At 29.9% G+C, this 21,873-nt stretch overlaps 1 protein-coding gene across 1 annotated transcript; it reads right to left on the bottom strand.

Annotated features, from left to right (window-relative positions):
* Positions 1-724: 724 nt before the first annotated feature.
* LOC106779782 (IQ domain-containing protein IQM2) lies at positions 725-4,684 on the bottom strand. Its single transcript, XM_014667976.2, has 9 exons — positions 4,392-4,684; positions 3,164-3,683; positions 2,963-3,077; positions 2,740-2,805; positions 2,559-2,647; positions 2,378-2,465; positions 2,035-2,274; positions 1,816-1,917; positions 725-1,691 (listed from the first exon to the last, which is right to left on the bottom strand). Exons 2-9 carry the CDS (start codon positions 3,637-3,639, stop codon positions 915-917), a joined length of 1,953 nt encoding a protein of 650 aa, XP_014523462.1. The 5' UTR covers positions 3,640-3,683; positions 4,392-4,684; the 3' UTR covers positions 725-914.
* Positions 4,685-21,873: the final 17,189 nt, after the last annotated feature.

Here is a 21,873-nt window from a genome sequence, read left to right as displayed (position 1 = left end):
CGGCTTTTATTGTCTGTCCATGGAAACTTGTCCATTTACAATTGGGGCCTTTTCTTCATATACCGTCATTATTTCTATCTGTACTCTTATAGTTTTTAAAAGGATTATTCTATCATTGTAGAACTGACTTCTGAATTATTTCAGAACAAACTTTTCATAATTTTTAAAACAAGATTTTCGAAATATAATTTCTGAAATAAGATTTTCATAAGATATTTTGAACAAGTTTTTCTGAATAAATGAGATGTATTTTGGAATGATTTCCCGATTAATAGAATTTATGGAACATATTTCTGAAATGAGTTTTTTAGAATAAACTCTACAGAACACATGAAATGAGTAATAAGATGAGCTTTTCAGAAAAAAAATTGGAACAAGTTTTCCAAAATGAGTTCTCTCTCTTCTTGCAATGGCCATGATAGTGACAATGGCAGAAACAGTGATATAGTGCAGTGAGAAGAATATTTTAATCTTTTTCTATTAGTATGAGGTGCAGAGTTAGTAATAATGGAAGTGCAGGTATGATCATGTTCTTCAGAGACCTTTTGTTTCCAGAAAAACCATGAACATGCCTCCAGCAGCACAGCACAAGAACAATCTTGGATTAGACTTAAACTTGAGGGAAAAGGATAACATAAAGTTGCAGCTTCAAATATTAAAAATAAATAAATAGATATAATTGAATTTGAAGCCATGAAGTTGTTCCATGGTGGAAGATGGAATGTTTCCTTTGTAATGAATGGGAGAATAAATAGATCCCATGATAATTTTACAATTTTGATCCTATGATATAGTACTATACATGAGTGAAAAAAGAATGGCTGTGTGAATCAATGGAAAGAATAACAAAAATACAACTGTTGGTTACCTATTATGAAGTAAAAAAGAATAAAACAATGGAGTCTCCTATTCACTCATGAAGTATGAATAACTGGTATCACTGATGTTCCTCTGAACAAAGGGGAGCATTCTGATCTTGAACTATTCTGCTCACCTCTTTGAGCCATGTGAAGTGCTTCAATACTTGTGTCCCCACATAAACTTGCAACATTTGAAAGACTAGAGTTCAACAGAGTGGTGTTTCTAGGAGTGAAGGATGATTTATAGCGTGATCCACTTCTTGGAGACAGATTAACTTGCTCCAATGCTCGGAACTGAAGCTCACAAGGGTAGTCTCTCACACATCCAATGCGTGGTCCTGCACCAGTTGTCCATTTGCATGATAGCTGCTTCCCCAGCTGATATGATTTCATTTCTTTATGTGAGTTTATTCTTTTCAGTATGGACTCTGGTGGAATGCTTTCTACATCATTATCATCGCAACACTTTTTCTCTTCTGTTGTTTCTTCATCAACTGAGTCAGATTCCATTTCCAAACTTTCACAACTTTCTTCAACACCTTCTACCTCTTTTTCTAGTCCTTCAAACACATGACCACCCCTTTTTGGTATTTCAAGATTGCTAAGTTCTCTTCCAAGAATTTGAAATTGCCTTGGCCTAGGTGTCATCACTGCTGAAGCCCTCTCAGTTTGAATCAAATTGGCCTTCTCTTCTGCAGCTGAGGCTTCAAGAATGGTATCTTCAATCTCCAGGCCATTCATGTTCTCAGTGAAGTCCTCTTCAGAGGAGTGGCTTCTAAGATGACCACTTCTCAGAGAACGTAATTCATCAGCCTCATCAACTGAATCCATCTGCATATAACAAAATGAATCTCCTTAGATATTCTCTCACGTCTTGTAATTACTTACATTGCATAAACTATTAGAGCGTGGTAAAATAATGTACAGCTTTGGCTCTGTGTTTTAATTTCTATACCTTGACATCTGAAAGGCTAACATTGTTCTCCTGAAGGAATGAAATAAATTCCTTAAAGTTTTCTTCAGTTGGTCGATAATGTCCACTGTGTGGCCAAACTGCCTGTTGAAAAGAAACAACAAAATCAGTTTTAGCTAAGCAAGTAAAATAGTTATCCATGGTGGTAGGAATCTATCAAAAGATTCATAAATTAACACAAGCTTTAGGCCGGATTTCTACCTTCAAGACACCGTGTTCAACCACTAGTCTCCCAGCAGATGATGTAGCTCCTCCAGCCAAGAAGCTAGAATGCTGAAATGAACCTTTTGATTTCTTGCCAACATACAATGTCTTGGATGTGCTAAGGACAAAGATCCACTTGGCATGTGCATCTTTTCCAGTTGTGTTAAGGAGTTCTCCTGATTGCTTGTAGAAGAACTTTCCATCCTCCACAACAACTTCATATGCCAATCTTTCCATCTGGAACAAAGCAGAATCAAAATAATTAACAAAAATTGAAATGAAAGAGTCTCAAGCAAATTTATCTATCAAGAGGTGTTCACATATATGGAGGAAACCTTACCGGACCCAGATATTTAATACACTGCTGTTGAAGTTTGAAACGAGGGCACTTGTCAAGATTTACTTCCTTTCCTTCTCCTATATCTAGCCTGCAATTTCAAGCAAGATCAGTTTCAAACTCTGGTGGCTTAAGATCTATATACTAAACTAGCTTAAGTTGCAATGTTTATAAAGAATCTTACCAGTAGAAGAAGGGTTCTCTGCTCTGACACCGAAGCCACTTATCATAATAGAAGTGTAGATTATGTCCATAGCGATGGCGTGGGTCAATCTATTACACATGAAAAACATTAATAATTGATGAAAGACTAACAAACCAATATATGAGCAGAGAAAGAATTAGAAAAATCATGTTTGACTAACCGCTTCAAGCCAGTGCTGTAAAGCAAGTTTTTGAGCTTTATCGTCTTTTGATAAACCTTTCCCAACCTGCAATGACAAAGAAAAGTTTAATCAAGTTCAATCCAGCATGAAAGTTTGAACTAAAAGGTTAGAGCATGGTAGTTATTAAAGGTATTAACCAGTAATCACCAATACCATGCTGATAAATAAAACTTCTTTCTAAAGCTGAATAATGTTAAAGTACCTTGGCAGCTCTAGTTCTTGCTCTAGACCAACGAGAAACTGCAGTCTCGTGTTTCTCAATGTCAAAGAAAGATATGGAGCTGCGCTTGAGTTCAGCAAAATCTAAAAGCTTCCACCTATTCAAAGATTCGATAAAAACATGTTAGAAACACATTGAGTTTTGTGAAAAAGGAAAGAGATTTTTAGGCCATTGAATAAGTACCAGCTTTGTTCAACAAGAATTGCACAATCTGCTAGCTTTCTTCTGGTACGAAAGCTCTTGTACACTTTCTGCAATTTAAGCGCAGCAATGTGTTTGGGGCTGCTTGGATTTAGAAGTGCTGATTGGATAGTTTCCACTTGATTCTCTGACTTGAGCGGCATATCATCCATTTCTTTGATCTTTTTGCCAGTCCTTGCGATAGGCATGTTTTCCTCTTTTTCAAATGACAAAGTGTTGGTGGAGATAATTTCATCGATGTCTTTTCTTTTGAAGCTCACTGATGTCTCTATTGTCATCTTTCCAGAACCTAGAGATTTCAGAATGGTGGGTTCTAAATCTTCTTTTTTGAAACTAACAGATCGTACTGGAGTCTTGATTTCATCATTGCCAAAGTTGATGGATTTTACAACCACAGAATCTAAGCCATCTTCCACATCATTGTACTTGGCAAATGGACATGAGAAGGATATCCCCATATGACAACAAAACCAATATGCAGAAACTTGTGCAATTCGTGGACCTGAAAATAGCAAAGTCGGCATTAAAGTACAAAGATACATTTTCAATTTTTCAAACCAGATGGAATAAGTACATCAACAATATAAACAGTCATAAGAAATAAAACGGTTCCACACCATCAAATTCAAACCGTACTCACATCAAGCCACACACAATTCCACCAAGACAAAAAAAAAATAGAAAACCAAAAATTCTTGAGACCCATTTCAAAATGCATTATTCTTTTTACTATTCTGTGCGCAAGAACAAAAAGCATCAACAATAACTCATATTTTATGCTGCTGCATAATCATCAGAAACAAAGGATCACGGATCCGAAAAACCCACCAACCAAACGCCCATTTTAAAAGACAAATCACAGAAAACAGTCTCGTATACATGAAAGAAGAACCTCAAACACAGTAAACAGAAAACCCATTTTATTCTCCTAGACAGATTCCAAACCAACCAACCAACGCATATCAGATAACCCAGTTAAAGAATAGGAAGGATCTAAAAACCAAAACTTTCACTAAGACATCAACAATAAAAAAAGACTATATTTTTCTTCACAGATAGTTAGATTGAGCAGAATAGCTTCCAAAGAAAAACATTCAGCACCGTATTCAGTATGCAGAAATGGATATGCAAACCATTCATTCCACAAAAAAGAAATACATAACAAAACAGATTCTTAAAAGCAAAAGGAAAATGGAGGGTGGTAGAGTACCTGAAGATTCGAAAACCAGGAAGGAGAAAAGAAAAGAATCTGTAATGGGTTGATGAGATGAGAGAATGAATCTTAATGAACAGTGTTGTTGAGTTAAGGAAATGAGATATTACATGAAGTGAAATGGTGATTTTTGAGATGGTGATTGAGGAAAACTGAACTTGGTAGCTAGCTTGAACTTGTTATCAAAGGTAATGGGATCCTTCACCATGAAACACTTCACATATATATATACATATGTTAGAAGAAGAAAGAATAGGATGAAGATGAAGAGAGAGGAAGTAGAGAGAGACAGTGTTTCCACTTTCCAACCACGTGGAGTCGAACAAGTATAATCAAATTCCTTTTATTTTATTTCTATTTTTCTTTTTTCAGATTTTCCTTCTTCACTTTATTTTTAGAACGACTCTGGTTTGTAGCCTCTTTACCAGCACACCCATGACGTGACATTTAACCTTATTTTAATTTCTTATCCGTTTTAGCAAAATTAAAACTTATTCGTTAATACAAAATTAAAAATGCGAAATAAAATTATTTGAAAAACTAATAATTTGATAAAATATTTTAATTTGGAGTTTTTATTATATAATGAAATAAAGCTTGGTGAACGTTTTGTTTCAGTTTCACGCGTACGCGTAACATTGCAATCTTCAAAATATATATTAAAAAATTAGGGTAGTCAAATTTATATAATATTGTGGAAAACTAGTTTCGTAAACCTTGGAGTTCAAGTGTCGACCCAATATCTTAAGATAGGTACATTCGATAAAATAAAAATAAAAGTAAAAATGTTCGTGCTTAAGTTTATATTATTATTTCCTAGCTGATGTATGGGAAAACAAAATTTGAATTATAAGGGGTTTCTCTTATAAATTGTAAACCCTAATTATATGGGAGAGATAGTTTATTTATAAAATTAAAAAAGTAATTTTGTTTTATTAAAAATACTAATGAAAAAGAGACACTTTGTGATTCTATATATTTTAAGAAAAAATATATTAATAATCTTAATTACATAAAAAAATAATTAATATTGCTCAATCATCACTTTTAATTTTTTTAATAGTTTGTTTTTATTTTTAGAATATAACTACGAGTAAAATAGAAATATTAAGCATGTATAATTTTATATATTGTGATAATTTTTTTAATTGTAAAAAATAATTAAGGGTAAAATAGAAATAGAAATTATATATTATTATAGATTATATTATCAATAATATTATATAAAAATAGCATTAATTGTTAATTTGATTATTATAAAAATTATTTATATTAATTTTTCATCATACTAAATAACAATAATAAAGTTATCGAATCATTTACTTCTTGATCTATTTAAAAAAATAATAAATAAATATTATAATGATTTTCAACTAACTTACTAAATAATCTAGGCTCAATAAAGTAATATGTCAACTCTAATATAAATAAATCATAACATAGTATGAATTAATTTTTTACCTATAATACGTCATTGATTCACATCCTATTTTTGGGTTAGGAATTTTTTTTTTCGTCAATAAATTTTTTTTATGTGATTTTTGTTTCAATTGTTTCACCGTCAAATTAAAATGGGTTCTTAAAACATTATATGGTTTCTGAATTTCCGTGCATAATCAAATATCTCGAAACACATACTACAACAAATATTCAAGGCTAATTTGACATTATAAAGTGCAATTGATTCAAAATATAATTTTTTGCAAATTTTAGTAACTAACTATCAGATATATTTGTTGATCAAAGACATTTATTAAATCTTATAGTTTGTTAACTAATGCTTAAAACAAAATTGATGTTAATAGACAATTTACCATGTCTAAAGAATGAAGTGTAATAACTAACCTTAGAAATGAAACTCATTAAAGATAACTAAAAATTAAAACACTCTAATCAAGGATGTGGAGGCGACTTTTAAATTAATCTGTTCATTCTGGAAAAGAAAATCAAGTAGTTAAATTCATAAATATGGTGAAATTTCAACAACTTTATAAAGATTATGGCAGGAATGAAATATACCAAAATTAAATCAAAGTCCTTCATGATGTAATCCAAGTTTTTATAACACAATGCTAGTAAATACACGACAAGGAAAATTAAAGATTTATCACTCAACAGTATTAAAAATTTGAGACTTATTTAAAGAACTGTCAATTCTCAACCAAATGTTTTGTATATTTGACCAATAACTATACCAAACAGTATACGTATTTATTTCTCTGATAGTTTTTATGAGTTTATGTACATCAGAAAGGAAACATTTAGTTCGAATTTTGGTTTGACTTGCTGCTATATATATTTTTGTATTTTTCTAATGTATATCCTCCAAAGAATTTTTCCAAGAAATAACCCTTTTTTTTTTCAAATCCTATCTTAAAAGGGTCATTTTCTTGACAAAGTCTCGAAGTAAAATGCAATCCAGGAATTGGAAGTGAAAACCAGATTGACTTTATCAAAATCAACGATTGATTCCAAAATTTAGGTCAAGTAATTTAAGTGTTTGTTTATGATCAACCTTTTCAAACTATTCGAAAGCTAAGTTAACCACTACAAAATTGAATATTCATATGGGGCATGAACTTTCTGCCTCCTATGGAGCTCATTGCTGACGATAAGTATTACAATTTTTTATATTAATTGAATAGTGGTTGGAAAAAGATTGTTGATTTGCTGTGCAAAGCAAGTAATGAATTTGAAAATGTTGTAGGGATGTGAAAGATTGGAAATTTCCTTCTATCGTTCTTCGGGTGTCTCTAAGATTGAGATTGCTTCATTGGCTAATTAATAGCAACAAAAAGTGTTTGTGAAAGTCCAATAATGTCAAGTGATAATTAGGATGGGAAAAAAATCTATGGCTAATAAAATTCGTAGCTGAGTAGTTATTGTTTGTGGATATTTACTATTTGCGAGTAACGGAAAGTGAGTATTTTAATATCTACTTTTAAACGGATCGGATACGAGTAATATAATATCCGACTGTTATCCGTAAAAAATAATAAAAAAATTTAATTTATATATATATATATATATATATATATATATTTAATTAAATTTAATTAAAAATAAAATAAAATTATATTTTATTAGGTTAAATTTAATTAAAATTTTATTTTAATTTATATTATATATATATATATATATATATATATTGTAATTTTATTTAAATTTTATTTTAAAATGTATAAAATATTTTTCTTTTATTTTTTGCAAGTATTTGCGAGTACCCGCAGGTTTTAAAATACCCACGATAAACTAATCCAATTTCGATCCATTTCCAAATTTTACAAAATTAAAATTATACAATATTCTATATAAAATTATCAATTCAATCATACAATCATACAATTAATAATCATTGAAATGACCAATTCAAACATTCTATCACAAATAATTACATATGAGAATTATCACAGTTTGTCTATAAGAATCATTCAATCACATAATTTTGATTTTATAATAAATCTACTAAAACAAGTTCATAGCATATTATTAAAATTAAATAAATTTACTAATAAAAAAAATTAAATACATTTTATCTACCTCTATTCCAATCCTTTACCCTACAAGCTAACATACTTTGTCTCTAACATACTTTGTCTCTTAATGAACCACCAAAACCACAACAAATTTGACAAAAACGATAAAAGCCACAACAACATATTCAAACCTAGCATTTCAATATAGCACAAAAATTTCATCAGAGAAGAAAATGGAACGTACCCGTGGCAGCAGAGATGGCACGACAAAGAGGATGGCGTGGCGGCAGAGGCTAGCGTGACGGCAGAGGGCGCGACGGACGACCGGATGGCGCGACGACAAAGACAGTATGCGATGGAGATGGCGCGGCAGCAACGAAATGGCGTGGAGGCAAAGGAGAAAGCTTCAGAATCGCGTAGAGAAGATAAAATTGTTCAGTGTTTTGTATTTTTTAACCTACAAAGGGGAATATGCCACGGTTAATAACTTACCCGCGGTCATAAAGGGGTATATGTCGCGGTTCACAACTAAACCGTGACCTATCCTTCTTAAAAAAAATAATAAAAATGGCATTTTTGAAATTATTTTTGAAACTATATGCCGCGGTTCAGCGGGCAACCGCGGTATATACCCTTAAATATTTCAAATTTATTCAGATCAGGGAATATGCCCGGTCACCACAGTGACGAAGGGCATTACCGAAGGCCACAATCCCTCGGAAAATGCCATAAATCGTCGCTGAAGACCCATTACCGAGGGCCCGGCGACGGTCAGAAAGCCCTCGGTAAATACGTTGCTCTGAGAACCGCGACCTATTCCCTTGCCAATTTATTGCAGGGGTTGACTGATGGGAAATGTCAGAATGTAGCAGGGATATCTGTCGCGGTTGCGCAGAGAACTGCGGCCTATTCCCCTGTTATTTAATTTTTTTTTCCTGACGTGGCGTCAAAGGTGATGATTGACTGGGGTATATGTCGCGGTTAAGAGGAGAATCGCGGCATATATGTTCGATTTATTTACAAAACTGTCACCGCACAACATTATGTTGCGGTTTCTAGTGAATCGTGACATAATGAGTGTTGTATAAACCTTATTTTTTATTAGTAATAGCTTTATCCGACGAATTGAATTGTGAGTAAACACTATCCATACTTGACCCGACCATTTGCCATCACCTACAACCTATGTTGGTTTTTTAGTACATAGCATATATTGAGTGTAATATAGTAACACGAGTGAATATGTAATAACTAGGTTGAGCTGCTAGTTAACATTTTATTTTATTTTTATCTGTTTTTATATTATATATAATATTTAAATAAAACAATATAACTATTAGTTAAATAATTACTTTTTTTTTTAATTGTGTGGTTCGGATCATGTAAACGTATAATGAGAATGTAATTTAAATTAGGAATGTCTACATACTAAATTTTAATTGTTGATTGAAATTGATTAAATTTATTCTAAAATTTACAATCATTTTATTTTTTTCGTTAAAATACTTATACAATATTCACATAATTAATTGTGATTTTCAGAAAATATTTCTTAAAAAATAAAATAAAATAATTAAATTTACTGGGTTATTAACTCATGTCTATTAGCTTTTGACGAGATAAGCTATGTCTTTTGAGTGTGACATTTCAATTTAGTATAATACATGTACAAGTTGATAGTACTATATACAAATAAACATATTATTTGTAAATATATTATACAAATGAGTAAAAAATACATTGTACGTAATAGTAAGCCTTATGTGTATGTTAGCAATGACTTCACCTTTATCATATCACATATATATATCATTATGTATGTCATTCTTTAATTATATATTTTAGTGTATATATATAACTAATTATATAAATTTATCTATATCATTTTAATATATTAAATACATAAATAAACTTAAATATATACAAATACATTACAACATAATTACAATCACATGTTGTTTGAGTGGAATATCATATTTGCTTAAGTGATCGTGAAATAGTAAGTGTAATCATTATAAACAAATAAAATTTCCAACAATGAGTTACTGCTTAAGCAATTTATAATATTCTTAAAAATACACATTTTTAGCAAATAGAGAGGAAAACCAATATAAATAATTTCAACCCAACTTACATTCTAATAAATCAAATACTTTTTTTATATGGTTTTTAAACTCCCAATTAATTCATAACATCATACATCATACAAATTAGGTTAAAATATTTTTTTGTCCTCTAATTCTTATAAAAAAATTCAATTAGATTCTTAATTTTTATTTAGTTCAATTTAATTCTCTATTTTTTTTTTCTAAAATGACCCAATCATTACTGATAAATTAATGTCAGATTTTATAATCAAATCGTTCAACTTAAAAACCTAAATACTCAAATTATTTATCCTACCTTCTTGTAGATATAATCTCTTCACAACACAATAGTTAAAATCTTCTCTAAAATTAGAGACTTTAAATAATGAGTTAGGAAAATGATATTAAGAAAAATGAGTTTATAAACTTTTTTTATCATTACTTGTTTAAAAAATTATTTAAAAAAAGTTCTGATCTTAAATATATTTTTTACGAATGCAGAAATCAAAATAGTAGGTTTTACACTCCTAATTGTTTGTAATCAACATAATATTTATACACTTTAATAATAAATGATATCCCTATACCATAAAATTCGTATAAACTATTCTTACTTTATTTCCTCTCCCATTTAAGGACAGGGTAAGTTAAGAAAAAGAAATTTAATAAGATAAACAGTGAACTAAGTTTTTTCATTGTAATTTTATTGTGGTTTCTGAAAATTCATACTATAATTCTTAATTAGGAATGGATCTTAACCAATATTTTTAAGAATTAAAGTAAAACATTTAAAATTTATGTATTTAATTATAATTAATAATACAAAAATACTTAATTTAGTATAACTATAATTATAAAAAAAATTACACATATATAAATGATTATTTTTCATTTTTTATATTGCTGTACTTATTAATAATTGAATCAAAACTAAACATTTTAACTATCTTTTTTGTCGATAAAAAAATCATCTTTCATTTTATTTTACAATATATATAATTTTTAAAGTTTAATACCGAAAAATAATCTATCATAATTTAATAAAAAAAATAAGAGACACAAATACTAAAAAAAAATGATAATTAAGCCACAACTAGAAACCAATTATAAAAAAACATATTAGACATTATTTTTTCTTCTATAATCATAAAAAATAATTGCTATTAAAGTGATATTTCATTGAGAAAAGATAAAATTACCTTTTTTTTCTTCAAGAATGAAAAAGAATAGATGAAAAATGAAAGCACAAATTTTAAGTTTGTGTTATCAAGTGAGACAAAATAGAATTATCTTTTTTTTTCTTTAAAAATGAAAAAGAATAGATGAAAAATGAAAGCACAAATTTTAAGTTTGTGTTATCAAGTGAGACAAAATAGAATTATCTTTTTTTTTCTTTAAAAATGAAAAAGAATAGATGAAAAATAAAAACAGAAATATTAAGTTTGTGTGACAATGGAAAATAATAAAATATGTAAAAAACTCAAAAAATAATAAAAAGATAAAAAATATCTTAATAAACTTTTTACTTTTTATTATAACATTAAATATTATGCTTTATAAAAGAAATAAAAAGATATCTAATTATATTTACATTAATTATCAATGTTTCCAATATATGTTACATATTATTTAGAAAATTTTAGAAAAATTGAGGACCATGACACCCCTGCCCCTCTTGTAATCCGCCCCTATCCATTTTACGTATAATTGTATTTTATTTACAAATATTTCAATGTGTGCAAAATGTACTGTCATTCTAGAGCATTCCTTCTCTGATGATTTGTAAGAAAATAATTGTATGAAAAATTTCATTTACAGATAATTAGAATGTAAAGCTAAATAGAAACAGATTGTTTATTTTGATGTTAAAAGTCTAAACCAAATATAAAACTGGACAGACATTATAATAATTGGGAATGCAAACGTACGGTGTCGGAAAGTGATGTACAGATATACAATAAGTTGGTGAGAAACAATATATAATTATGTAATTAAACTTTCTCTTACTTGTTAATTTTTTTATAGTAAAAATTGAAAAGGACAGCTTTAGGTGGTAATTAAGGAAACATGATTTAGGAATCTACGTGTTCCTGTTTCATCTTTCGGTCATTTCATTTATTCTTCATATTCTTTTCCCATTTTAATAAATTACAATATCTATAACAAGCCACGAGATCAACATTATACAAAATCAGGAACCTTCCTATTCTTTCCATCCTCACTTAGTTTAAAAGAATATAAAGTTTGCAACTTTAAATCGGCACCGTTTAAGAAATAAATGCTGCTTAGATTAATATAAAATCAAGATAAATCTATAAATAATTATTATTATATTTGTAAAAGTTGCCATTTTTGTACCTGAATACACCTGTTGGTCAAATCCAAACCACAGAAAGCTACGCTAATCCAGTAAGTCATTTCAGTACTCTTGTCTGTTCTCAAAAAGAAAAAAAAACATTTTTATTAATTCAAATTTGACGAAAGTGATGATTCAAACTGAAAAGATGTGAGAAATATTAATTAATAATTTTTATAAAAAAATATGGGAGAAATAATGAGTGATAATAGATGGACAAAACATTGTCACTTCCAACTGTCATAGTGTTCGAGATCTGCATGCATGGAACAGTGAAGGAGTATACAGGGATGTGCACGTGTCAGAACTGGAGTGGGCCACGCCGCGTTGCCACCGTAAGTTGTAACACCGTACCGTTCTTCAGACCACAAAATCTCTTCTCCTGTTCCTGCTGTCCCTTTTACACCGTATTCTATGTTTTGCTTTGATGTAGAAATCGGCTTTGCTATACGTACATTGTATTCTGTTATACTAATGTGCACATTGTTTTCTCTGTTATACCCTCCGCATTTTGAATGTGCCATGTTACAATTAAGTAGCAAGAGAAAAAAAAAATATTAATGAAAAGTATATTTAATTTAATTTTGTATTCTGTAAATTAGTTAGTTAGTATATAATTGATTGAAAATATTTCAAAAACATCGAACAAGAAAGTTGAGAGAGTTCAATAATAAGTGGCAAAAAGACCTAAATCTCAATTATAGATTTTCAATCATTATATTAGACTCCAATATCGTATTAAAGTAGTTAAATATAAATTTAACTCATTCTCGTAAAATTAATGCAATCTAATATACGATATAATAATTTAAATGTATATTCAATAAAACATACATCATATCTTATCACCTTCTTTAAAATTTGAAACTAGATATGAAAGATGAAATTTTCAGGCTTTGTTCTCTTTTCATTGAATGTTTTATCAATCCGATATGGAAAAAGACATTGTATTTAAAAAAAAAAAGTTTGATCTATAAATTTATTTCATCTAGAAAATAAGATTTCTTTGGTCAATACTAAATTGTAAGAGGCTAGTTTTTTTTAAGTCAAATCAATATTAACTTTTGTAGAATCGTCATTGAGATAAAGTTATTTCTAATGTCTTGTAAATTTTCAAATCATTTTTAGATAATTTATAATTCAATCTCAAAAAATTGATTTAAGGAGGTAGATTTAGACTCGTTTACAAATTAAAAATTTGATCATATGGCTAGTTGGTATAAAAGATTTATAAACCCTCTCTCTCACTGAAAACATTGAAAGTAGAAATAAAGAGAAACTTGATGATGAGTAATACAATTGTATCGTATGAGCTGGACGTCCATGTATAGCGCGCGAGACGGACGGTCATGCAGATGGCAGAATCTGATCTCAAGTTGGATTGGTTTCTCGCCAAAGCTCTCTAACGGAACGGACGGTACGGGCGTCCGGTGGAGGTTGTAGATTAAAATATAGTAAACGTTCAAGATTAAGGTAAAACCAAATCAACCATGGTGGGGCTGTGATTGGGTTGTAATTAAGATTTCGCTAATTATCGGCCCATAAAGAAAACTATAAATATAAGTCAAGGGTAAGAGGTAGGTGGTTACATTTAATACGCATTTATTTCACTCTCTTTCTATCTCTACCCCTTTTACCTAACACTTGACACTGACTTGAGTGTCGGAGTGCCATTAGCAGGTACCCGGCCGGATCCAATGAAAGTTGAGTACTCCACACCAAAGAGCAACCGAATAGAAAGAGTTGAAGACCGGACAGTTAACAGCGAAAAATTATACAAAAAGACTCTAAAACATTTCCAACCGAAACAATAATAAACATAGATAAACTTTTATATCATTCGATGAAAGAGATCATATTATACACATCCCTTTAAAAAATATTATCATTTAATTCAAATCTCCAATAGATGAAATCTTAAAAAACAAAAACATTATTTTAAAAGCCACTTACATTAAATAAGCATGTGACTCCCACAATAAATGATTAGATAATAATTATTGGACGTCTATAAATAATATAAAAAAGCTAATGAAAACAAGAGTCGTCTTAAATGACATATTTTTAATCAGAATAGCTTTTTATTCTTGTAGAAGACATAATATAAAAAAGTATATATATATATATATATATATATATATTTATATATGAAGATGTAGCTGTAGAGCATGGTTGTGAATTAAATAATAGGAGCTGGCACGAAAAGTGTAGTTAATTTTTGTTATGTTATGGTCCCTTTTTCTACTTATTCAGTGGTCACTGCCCACTAATGTGAACTCAGAAACGAAACCCAAAAGAACGCGGAAACCAAAAGAAAAGGTCACCACAACAGCATATAAAACACCGACTCAAATAAATGCTGGTGAGTTTTTTGTACGTGTTTTTTTGACCCGTACGTGTGTGTGCGCCTCTGCAACCACTCCCATCGCATGCAAATGCAACAAACACACTTCTCAAAATTCCAAACACGCAAAAGTCAAACTCTTCATTCACTTCTTTGACGTTTGTTCCATATTTCTTTCCCATCTTTTACTTCAACGTTTTAAGATATATCATTTCTTCAATTTAATAATTACATTAGCACTTGTTTAATTGCATTAATTATTAATAATTAATATATTTGAATTTAAATTAGTTTCATTCTGAGCTGATCAATTCAATAAATGAAGTAAATAAGAACATCATTTATCTTTATCTCTCCTCAAATAAGTAACAAATTTATTCATTATTTTTTTAATTTTTCTCCTTCAAATATAAAAAAATTAAGAGAAAGAGATAAAACATATTTGTTAATTTGAATTAGAAGTAATAGATAATAAAAGAAATGAGATTAATTAATAAAGTAGTCGTACTTCTGGAAAAAGTAAGATGTTTGTCTTGAAATGTGTGACACCTTTTGATGTGGTGAGAGAAGGAAAACGTCACCATTTTTAAAAATTGCTTCAAGATTTGATGTAATCTACGACAAAATAATACGCGATCCGTTCATCATTTCATAAACTAAAATAAAACAAAAAGGAACAACCAACGTTAATAAATAACATTAATTAATATAGGCGGCAGCTTATCACCTTTGTCTGTCAAATTTTTAATTTTATTTATCTATTATCATTATTACTGAAAAATACATGGGTTATGTATTTATATTTTTATCATAATATCTTTTTTTAACTGGTTAAATTTAATATTTATATTAGTTCAGAAATTTATTTAAATGAGATATTATAGTATTACTATTTTTATATTTAATATGTGTAAATTTAATAACCTGATTTCTGTTCATCATTAACTTGAAAGTATGAAATTCTAATAGCATAATCTTTAAAATTATTTTAAAATAACAAACTTATCATATATATATATATATATATATATATATATATATATATATATATATATANATAATAATTTATAATTAAATAAAACTATAAACCTATATAATATATATATATATATATATATATAATAATTTATAATTAAATAAAACTATAAACCTTTTTGCATTAATAGTAAATGGAATATTTTGTAGAAATCTAGAAAATAACTTAGTAAAGTAAAGTAGTTTCTTACACTACTACAAAATTGAACATAAATAGCACTCAATAGATAGCATTAATTCAAATAAACGCTATCTATTAATATGCGGAACAATAGATAACAATAGATAACGCTTCTTCAAAAAAATGCTATTTATAACTATGATCATAGATAACGCTTTTTTTTTTTAAAAAAAAAAAGCTATTTATAACTATTTAATATTATTTTTTTAATTAATAATTTTAAATATACGAATAGATATCACTCTTTTAAAACGACACTTTTTAAATAGATAGCGTGTTTTGTGCTAAAATAATTTCAATTCGCGGTTTTCCCTTGGAGTGTATTTGCAATTTTGATTTCTGCTTCGCGCTTGAGGTTTTATGCGTTTTCGTTTCAGCTATTACTCACTGCAATCCATCTCGTGTGGCTCTCGCGTCTTTGCTCCGTTACGGTTGTGGTGCGTGTGGCTTTCATTGTGTGGCGTCTTTGCTCCGTTCCAGTTGTCGATTTCAACTGTGCGTGTTGCGTCAAGCTCTAGGGCTCCTTTGTTTCCTTAGTTTCAAGGCTGCCGTTTTTGGTATCTCATTCCCTCTTCCACCTTTTCTTCTCTGTTTCGTTTCTTCCTTGCCCTATTTTCACGAAAATGCGTTTTCCATCAAGTGTTGATCGTGTCACTGAAGCACTTGTTTTAGAGCTGTGTTAGTGTATGTTAGTGTACTGGGCGTAGGATATTTGTTCGTGCACTGGGTTTAGGAACCCGTTCTCACTCGCGTCATTGCTAGGGAAAACCTGAGGGAGAACGACACTACTGTGGTGAGTCTTCTCCCTTATTGTATTAGAATTCTGGAATTGAACATATTAGGTTTTGTATGATGCTATGTATTCTTGCACTACTTCAATTACAAGAAGAGTCCAATACCTTTTAGGGTTTTTCTATGTTTCAGTTTGGAATACTCTACTTCAATTGTTTCAGTTTGGAGTCGAATATGTTTTTTATTGCTATACCAGGTGATGGCAGAGGTAGGTTTAGTTCATCTAGATAGTTAGAATCACTCTGATACAAAACCTAAAAAGAAGAATGCACATTTGAATCTAATGAGTATGGGTAGAAGTGAAATTGATGCATATCATTAACTTCATTATTAGATTGACACCTTATGATATTGCTAATACATTCTTATATTTTTCTTTTACAAGGTATCTATATCAAAACTTTGTTAAGCCAAATGATAAGGCATTCTTTTTCTTATCACCCTAAATCACAACACATGAGCTGCCAATGAAAGACAGAATGCAAAAGATAGTTACTCTTTTTCTTGATAATGGGGTGATTGATAAGTTTGTTCTTGCACCTATTAATACCGGGTAATACCTTACTTTACAACTTTATCAACAATGTATTATTTTTAAAGTTAGATGTACAAATTCAAATTTTGTTAATTCATTTCAAATTGTAGCCAACATTGGGTCTTGCTGGGAATCAATCTTAAACTAGAGATAATTCATTATCTTTGACCCAGTGGCGGTAGACATTAATATGAGGCAAGATTTGAAGAAATTTTTTGACATGTAAGAATATACGTATTGTATACTTTTAGTTGACATATATGTATACTTTTAGTTGTATTATTTTTACTTATACATGCTTTAATTTTATCTATTCACCAGGGTTATACAAACCTATCGAGCTCAAACAGGAAACATGGTTTCAAAGTCTAAGTCAAATAATATCAAATGGACAACAATTAAGGTACATTACTCTAGTGTGTTTTGTGTAGTATAGTCTTGATTGTCATAATTAACTTGTTGAATGACCTTATGTGACCTTTAGTTCACGTTATGGTTGCTTGTATTGTACTGATTAGGTGAAAAACTTGTATTCTTGAATGGTTGAAGACTTATTTCCTTATTGCATGGTATTGGTTAGTTAACTTGTATTGTTGTGAAATTGGTTGGAAGAGTATATGGTTGTTATGAAAGCATGACTTATTATTAAGAGTTTAAACTTATATATGGTGTATAGTTAGTTGTTATCATGCACTAAATCTGTTTGGAGTATACTAGAGTTTTGGTTCTTTTTTATGTTCAAATTATAAAAATATTTTTTAATTTTGAAATTTTAGTGTCCAAGACAACCCAACGATAATGATTGTGGGTACTATGTGTGTCAATATATGAAGAAAATTATTACATATTGTGAAGGAGGAACCATTCCAACTGATGTAAGTTATCTTTATTGTTATAATTAATTCGTAGTAAAATTTAATTAACTAATTCTACATTGTTTTTCTTTCTTGCAGTATTTTTCTAGTTGCAGATGTCAGCAATATCATGAAAGTCAAATCACTGAAGTTAGGAAAAATTGGTGTTTACATGTAATTAGTACATGTATATAGGTTATGTTATGGTGATGTACATACTTATAAGTACTGATAGGATATATATTCTATGACTGTATATATTATCTTATAAAACAATGTCATGTCATGACACGTACTAGACGATTTAATGATTAAATTTTGAAATATTATTGTACTAATAATTTTTACTCATATTAATGAACATTCTTTTTGAGACATTTGTCATATTTTTTAATATTTTATATTTTATTCTAAAATTATTATTATTTTTTTAAAATTTGAATAGATAGCGCTTTTTTAAAAAAGCGCTATCTATTGGTGACTTACAATAGATAATGTTTTTTTTGAAAAAGCGTTATCTATTGATGGCTGACAATAGATAACATTTTTTTAAAAAAGTGCTATCTATTGTCAGCCACCTATAAATAACGTTTTTTTTAGAAGCACTATCTATTGGTGGTTAACAATAGATAGCGCGCGTATAGATAGCGCTTATGATAAGAAAAAGCGCTATTTATACACTTTTTTGTAGTAGTGTTATAGATGAATTTTAAAAATTTTACAATTATAACGTAGAACTTATAAATAGAAAAAAACTATTATTCAAGTTTTCATTTAAAAGGTCTATATCTCTTTAAACTTTTGTTTCTTTCTTTTCTTTCATTTTTCTCAAAAATCCTTTTAATTTTTTCAAGACCAAAGACTACCAAAGTTCTGCATGAAAGAGTACCGAGTTGTTTGCGTGCAACTCAATTAGATTCAAGACAAATCTATGTTTGTATAAGATTGTTAGGTATGCTCAAATTGTTAATTTAAGTTTTTTTTTTATTTTGTTTTTTCATACAAATATTGTACCTTGTGAGAAAAAGAGTTCCTGAAGCTCTTTTAGAATGATATAAGAAAAGAAAACTAGTTTGTCTTTTTTTACAATACTTTAGTTTAAATTATATGGTTTTATGAGTGACACCATGATCACTCTATCTAGTTTGAGAAAATGATTGTGTTAATGAACTTTGAAATGTTTGTTGGTTATTAAATTTCGAACATAGAGATTGGCTTCATTAATGTAGGTTTAAGGTTTGTGTGAGTATTAATTAATTTATGTGCATGAGTTTAATCGATTTGGTTGGGTTTAAAATAATTTTGAAACAAATTGTATAAAAGAATTAGAATTATTTAAATAGACTAAATGGATGATTGGTTGAGATTTTTGTATAATGGATACTAAGGGTGTGTTCACTTTAGAGGATTGATTTGGGAGAGTGAGTAGATGAATTTGAGGAGATTAGAGAGTGAATAGATTGTTGAGTGTTTCTCCCTGCACCTCACCAGTCTCACATGCATCTCCCTATTTTTTTTTTATTATTCAAATTGTGCCTCTGTTAGAACCACAAAGAATCTTTTGACTGCTTTTATTTTTAACTGACCCATTCAACATTCAACACTTGAAAGCAATTACCCATCCCCTCTGTCGCATTTCTTCCCCTTCTTCCCTCTTCTAGTGCGCAATGCTCCTTTTATCCTCCCCTTCTCCTTGACTTTACTTTTGCCTCCCTTCCTCCATCATTTTACTTGTTGTTGCGCACACAACTCTCGTCGATGGTCATCGTGATGGTATCTTGGTGTGTGCCTTGTAGTGGTGGTTCTTCTTAGCTTGAGCATCCAGGTTAGTTATTCTTTCCTGTTCTTTTCTTAAGCTTGTTTGTATGGATTTTTTGTATGTAGTATTTCTATTTCTCTTGTAAAGTTTCTTTACATTCGTTTTTCTCTTGTAACTCGTAAAACCTCCTCAAGGAATACAACAACTTAAATCCTATGCAACACGAAAATAAGAACCTCTTTCCCATTCATCATTTAATATTTACATACAAACGACCTTATACTCAAGTTTTTTCTTCTTCTGTATAACATATTGTAACTCTCTCTTTCACACACTCAAACTTACGTAAAAAAAAATGTCCATGCAACATCCCACTCTTCTTCTAACTTTTCTTCAACTTTGCTTACTCAAAACAACCCCAAATACAACAAAACCTAAAACTACCCAACCTAGACTCAAACCTAATACATATAACAGAGCATAATCCATAAAATAACACATATAAAAAAAATATACAACATAATACATAAAGTATAAATTATTAAAAAAATGAAGTCTGCACAGTGCAATCGAAGTTGGAAGTGCGCCCCCCCCCCCCCACTAAACCACAGTTCAAAGTGTGGTTGGGGACAGCCAAAATTCGAATATCGGATATGTAGAACTGGCGTTCGGACGATGACACCCTTAACCGCAGCTCCTACGCCGATTAAGGGTGTTTACGTGAAATATTAAACTAACCTCGATGAGCTCTATGTCACCACCTTCTTCCTCTTCCAATATCCACAGCACCACCACCACAGATCACAACCACCACTGTATAACCTCTCAACTCATAAAACAATCAAATAATGAAGAAAATGGTATTGTGATGAAAGTGAAAAAATGGAAAGGGGGAAAGGGGTGCATGTAGGGTAGGGTTTATACAATCAAAGGAGGTTTAGGGTTGTTGGTCGTTAGGAGGGTTGACAATTGTTAGGAGATCATTAACTCATCATTAATTTTCTTTTGACTTTAATAAATGAAGGGCAAATATGTAAAATGGGAGGTGCAAGGTGAAATAGGTGAAATGCAGGGAACATCACTCTTGATTGTTTTTTTAGGGGATTTGAAGGTGAGTGGAGGTGAATTTGGAAGTAAAGTTTGTTAAAATTAGTGTAGGAGTTGACCGATGTGACAAATAAAAAAATTGCTTGATTGGTAAAAATTAAAGATTACCAAAATGTCCTTAGTTATAGAAGTAATATAAAAATAATAGTTGTTAATGTTATATGTAATTGTAAATATGTTTATAAGGAGAAAAAAATAAAAAATAAGTTTTAAAATGTAAAAAATGATAATTTATTAAATTGAAATAATGATAATAATGCTATTATTATTATTATTATTATTATTATTATTATTATTATTATTATTATTAATTCATCCCATGTGAATACATTCAAACAGTTATGAATGTAATTGTATAAGGGTGAAATCGAGAATTGATGATAAATCATTGCAAATATGCATGCAAGGATGAAGGAAGATTAGAAAAATCCTTTATCACGCAAATATGTGCTTTCAATCGCTCGCGGATCATTTAAAACGAACATGCAATTGATTCCAAATCCATCTTCACTAATGAACAATAATAGTATATTACTTCAAAACGAACAAAGCATAAGTGAGTTATCCATTCACAAGTGAAATTCATGTTTTAAAAATTCATAGAGTTTATTTCACTCTACTCACTAGGACAACACAACAAAAAACTGAAAAGCCAGTATACCCAAATGAAGAAACCTAAAATGAGAACTTACCTAATGAGAGAGGTGAGAACGACCACTAAACTGAACAATGATAGCAAGAGCGTGAAGAGCGACGACGATTCCAAAAACCACGACATCTATAACTCTAGAAAATACGAATATCATCACGACAACGAAGGGAGGTGATGAAGGGGTCTGCAACAAAGGGAGGGATGAGGGTAAAGAGTGTTGGGAGGAGTAATTGAAGCTCAAGAATGTTGGGTGCGATAGCCACAATCGTGGCTAAGGGAAGAGACAAAGACAAGCGTGACA

Source organism: Vigna radiata, unplaced genomic scaffold (genome assembly GCF_000741045.1).
Source record: "Vigna radiata var. radiata cultivar VC1973A unplaced genomic scaffold, Vradiata_ver6 scaffold_161, whole genome shotgun sequence".
In the NCBI taxonomy this organism is placed as follows: Eukaryota; Viridiplantae; Streptophyta; class Magnoliopsida; order Fabales; family Fabaceae; genus Vigna; species Vigna radiata.
This window is presented reverse-complemented; position numbering and strand designations above follow the sequence as displayed.

Bases quoted from the DNA above. Each gene is read 5' to 3' on its own strand.
- LOC106779782 (XM_014667976.2), bottom strand. From the start codon at position 3,639: ATGGGGATATCCTTCTCATGTCCATTTGCCAAGTACAATGATGTGGAA. The intron at 2,806-2,962 runs GTACTTTAACAT...TTGTCATTGCAG, and splicing joins CAAGAACTAGAGCTGCCAAG to GTTGGGAAAGGTTTATCAAA. The intron at 1,918-2,034 runs GTAGAAATCCGG...TCTTTTCAACAG, and splicing joins TTGAACACGGTGTCTTGAAG to GCAGTTTGGCCACACAGTGG.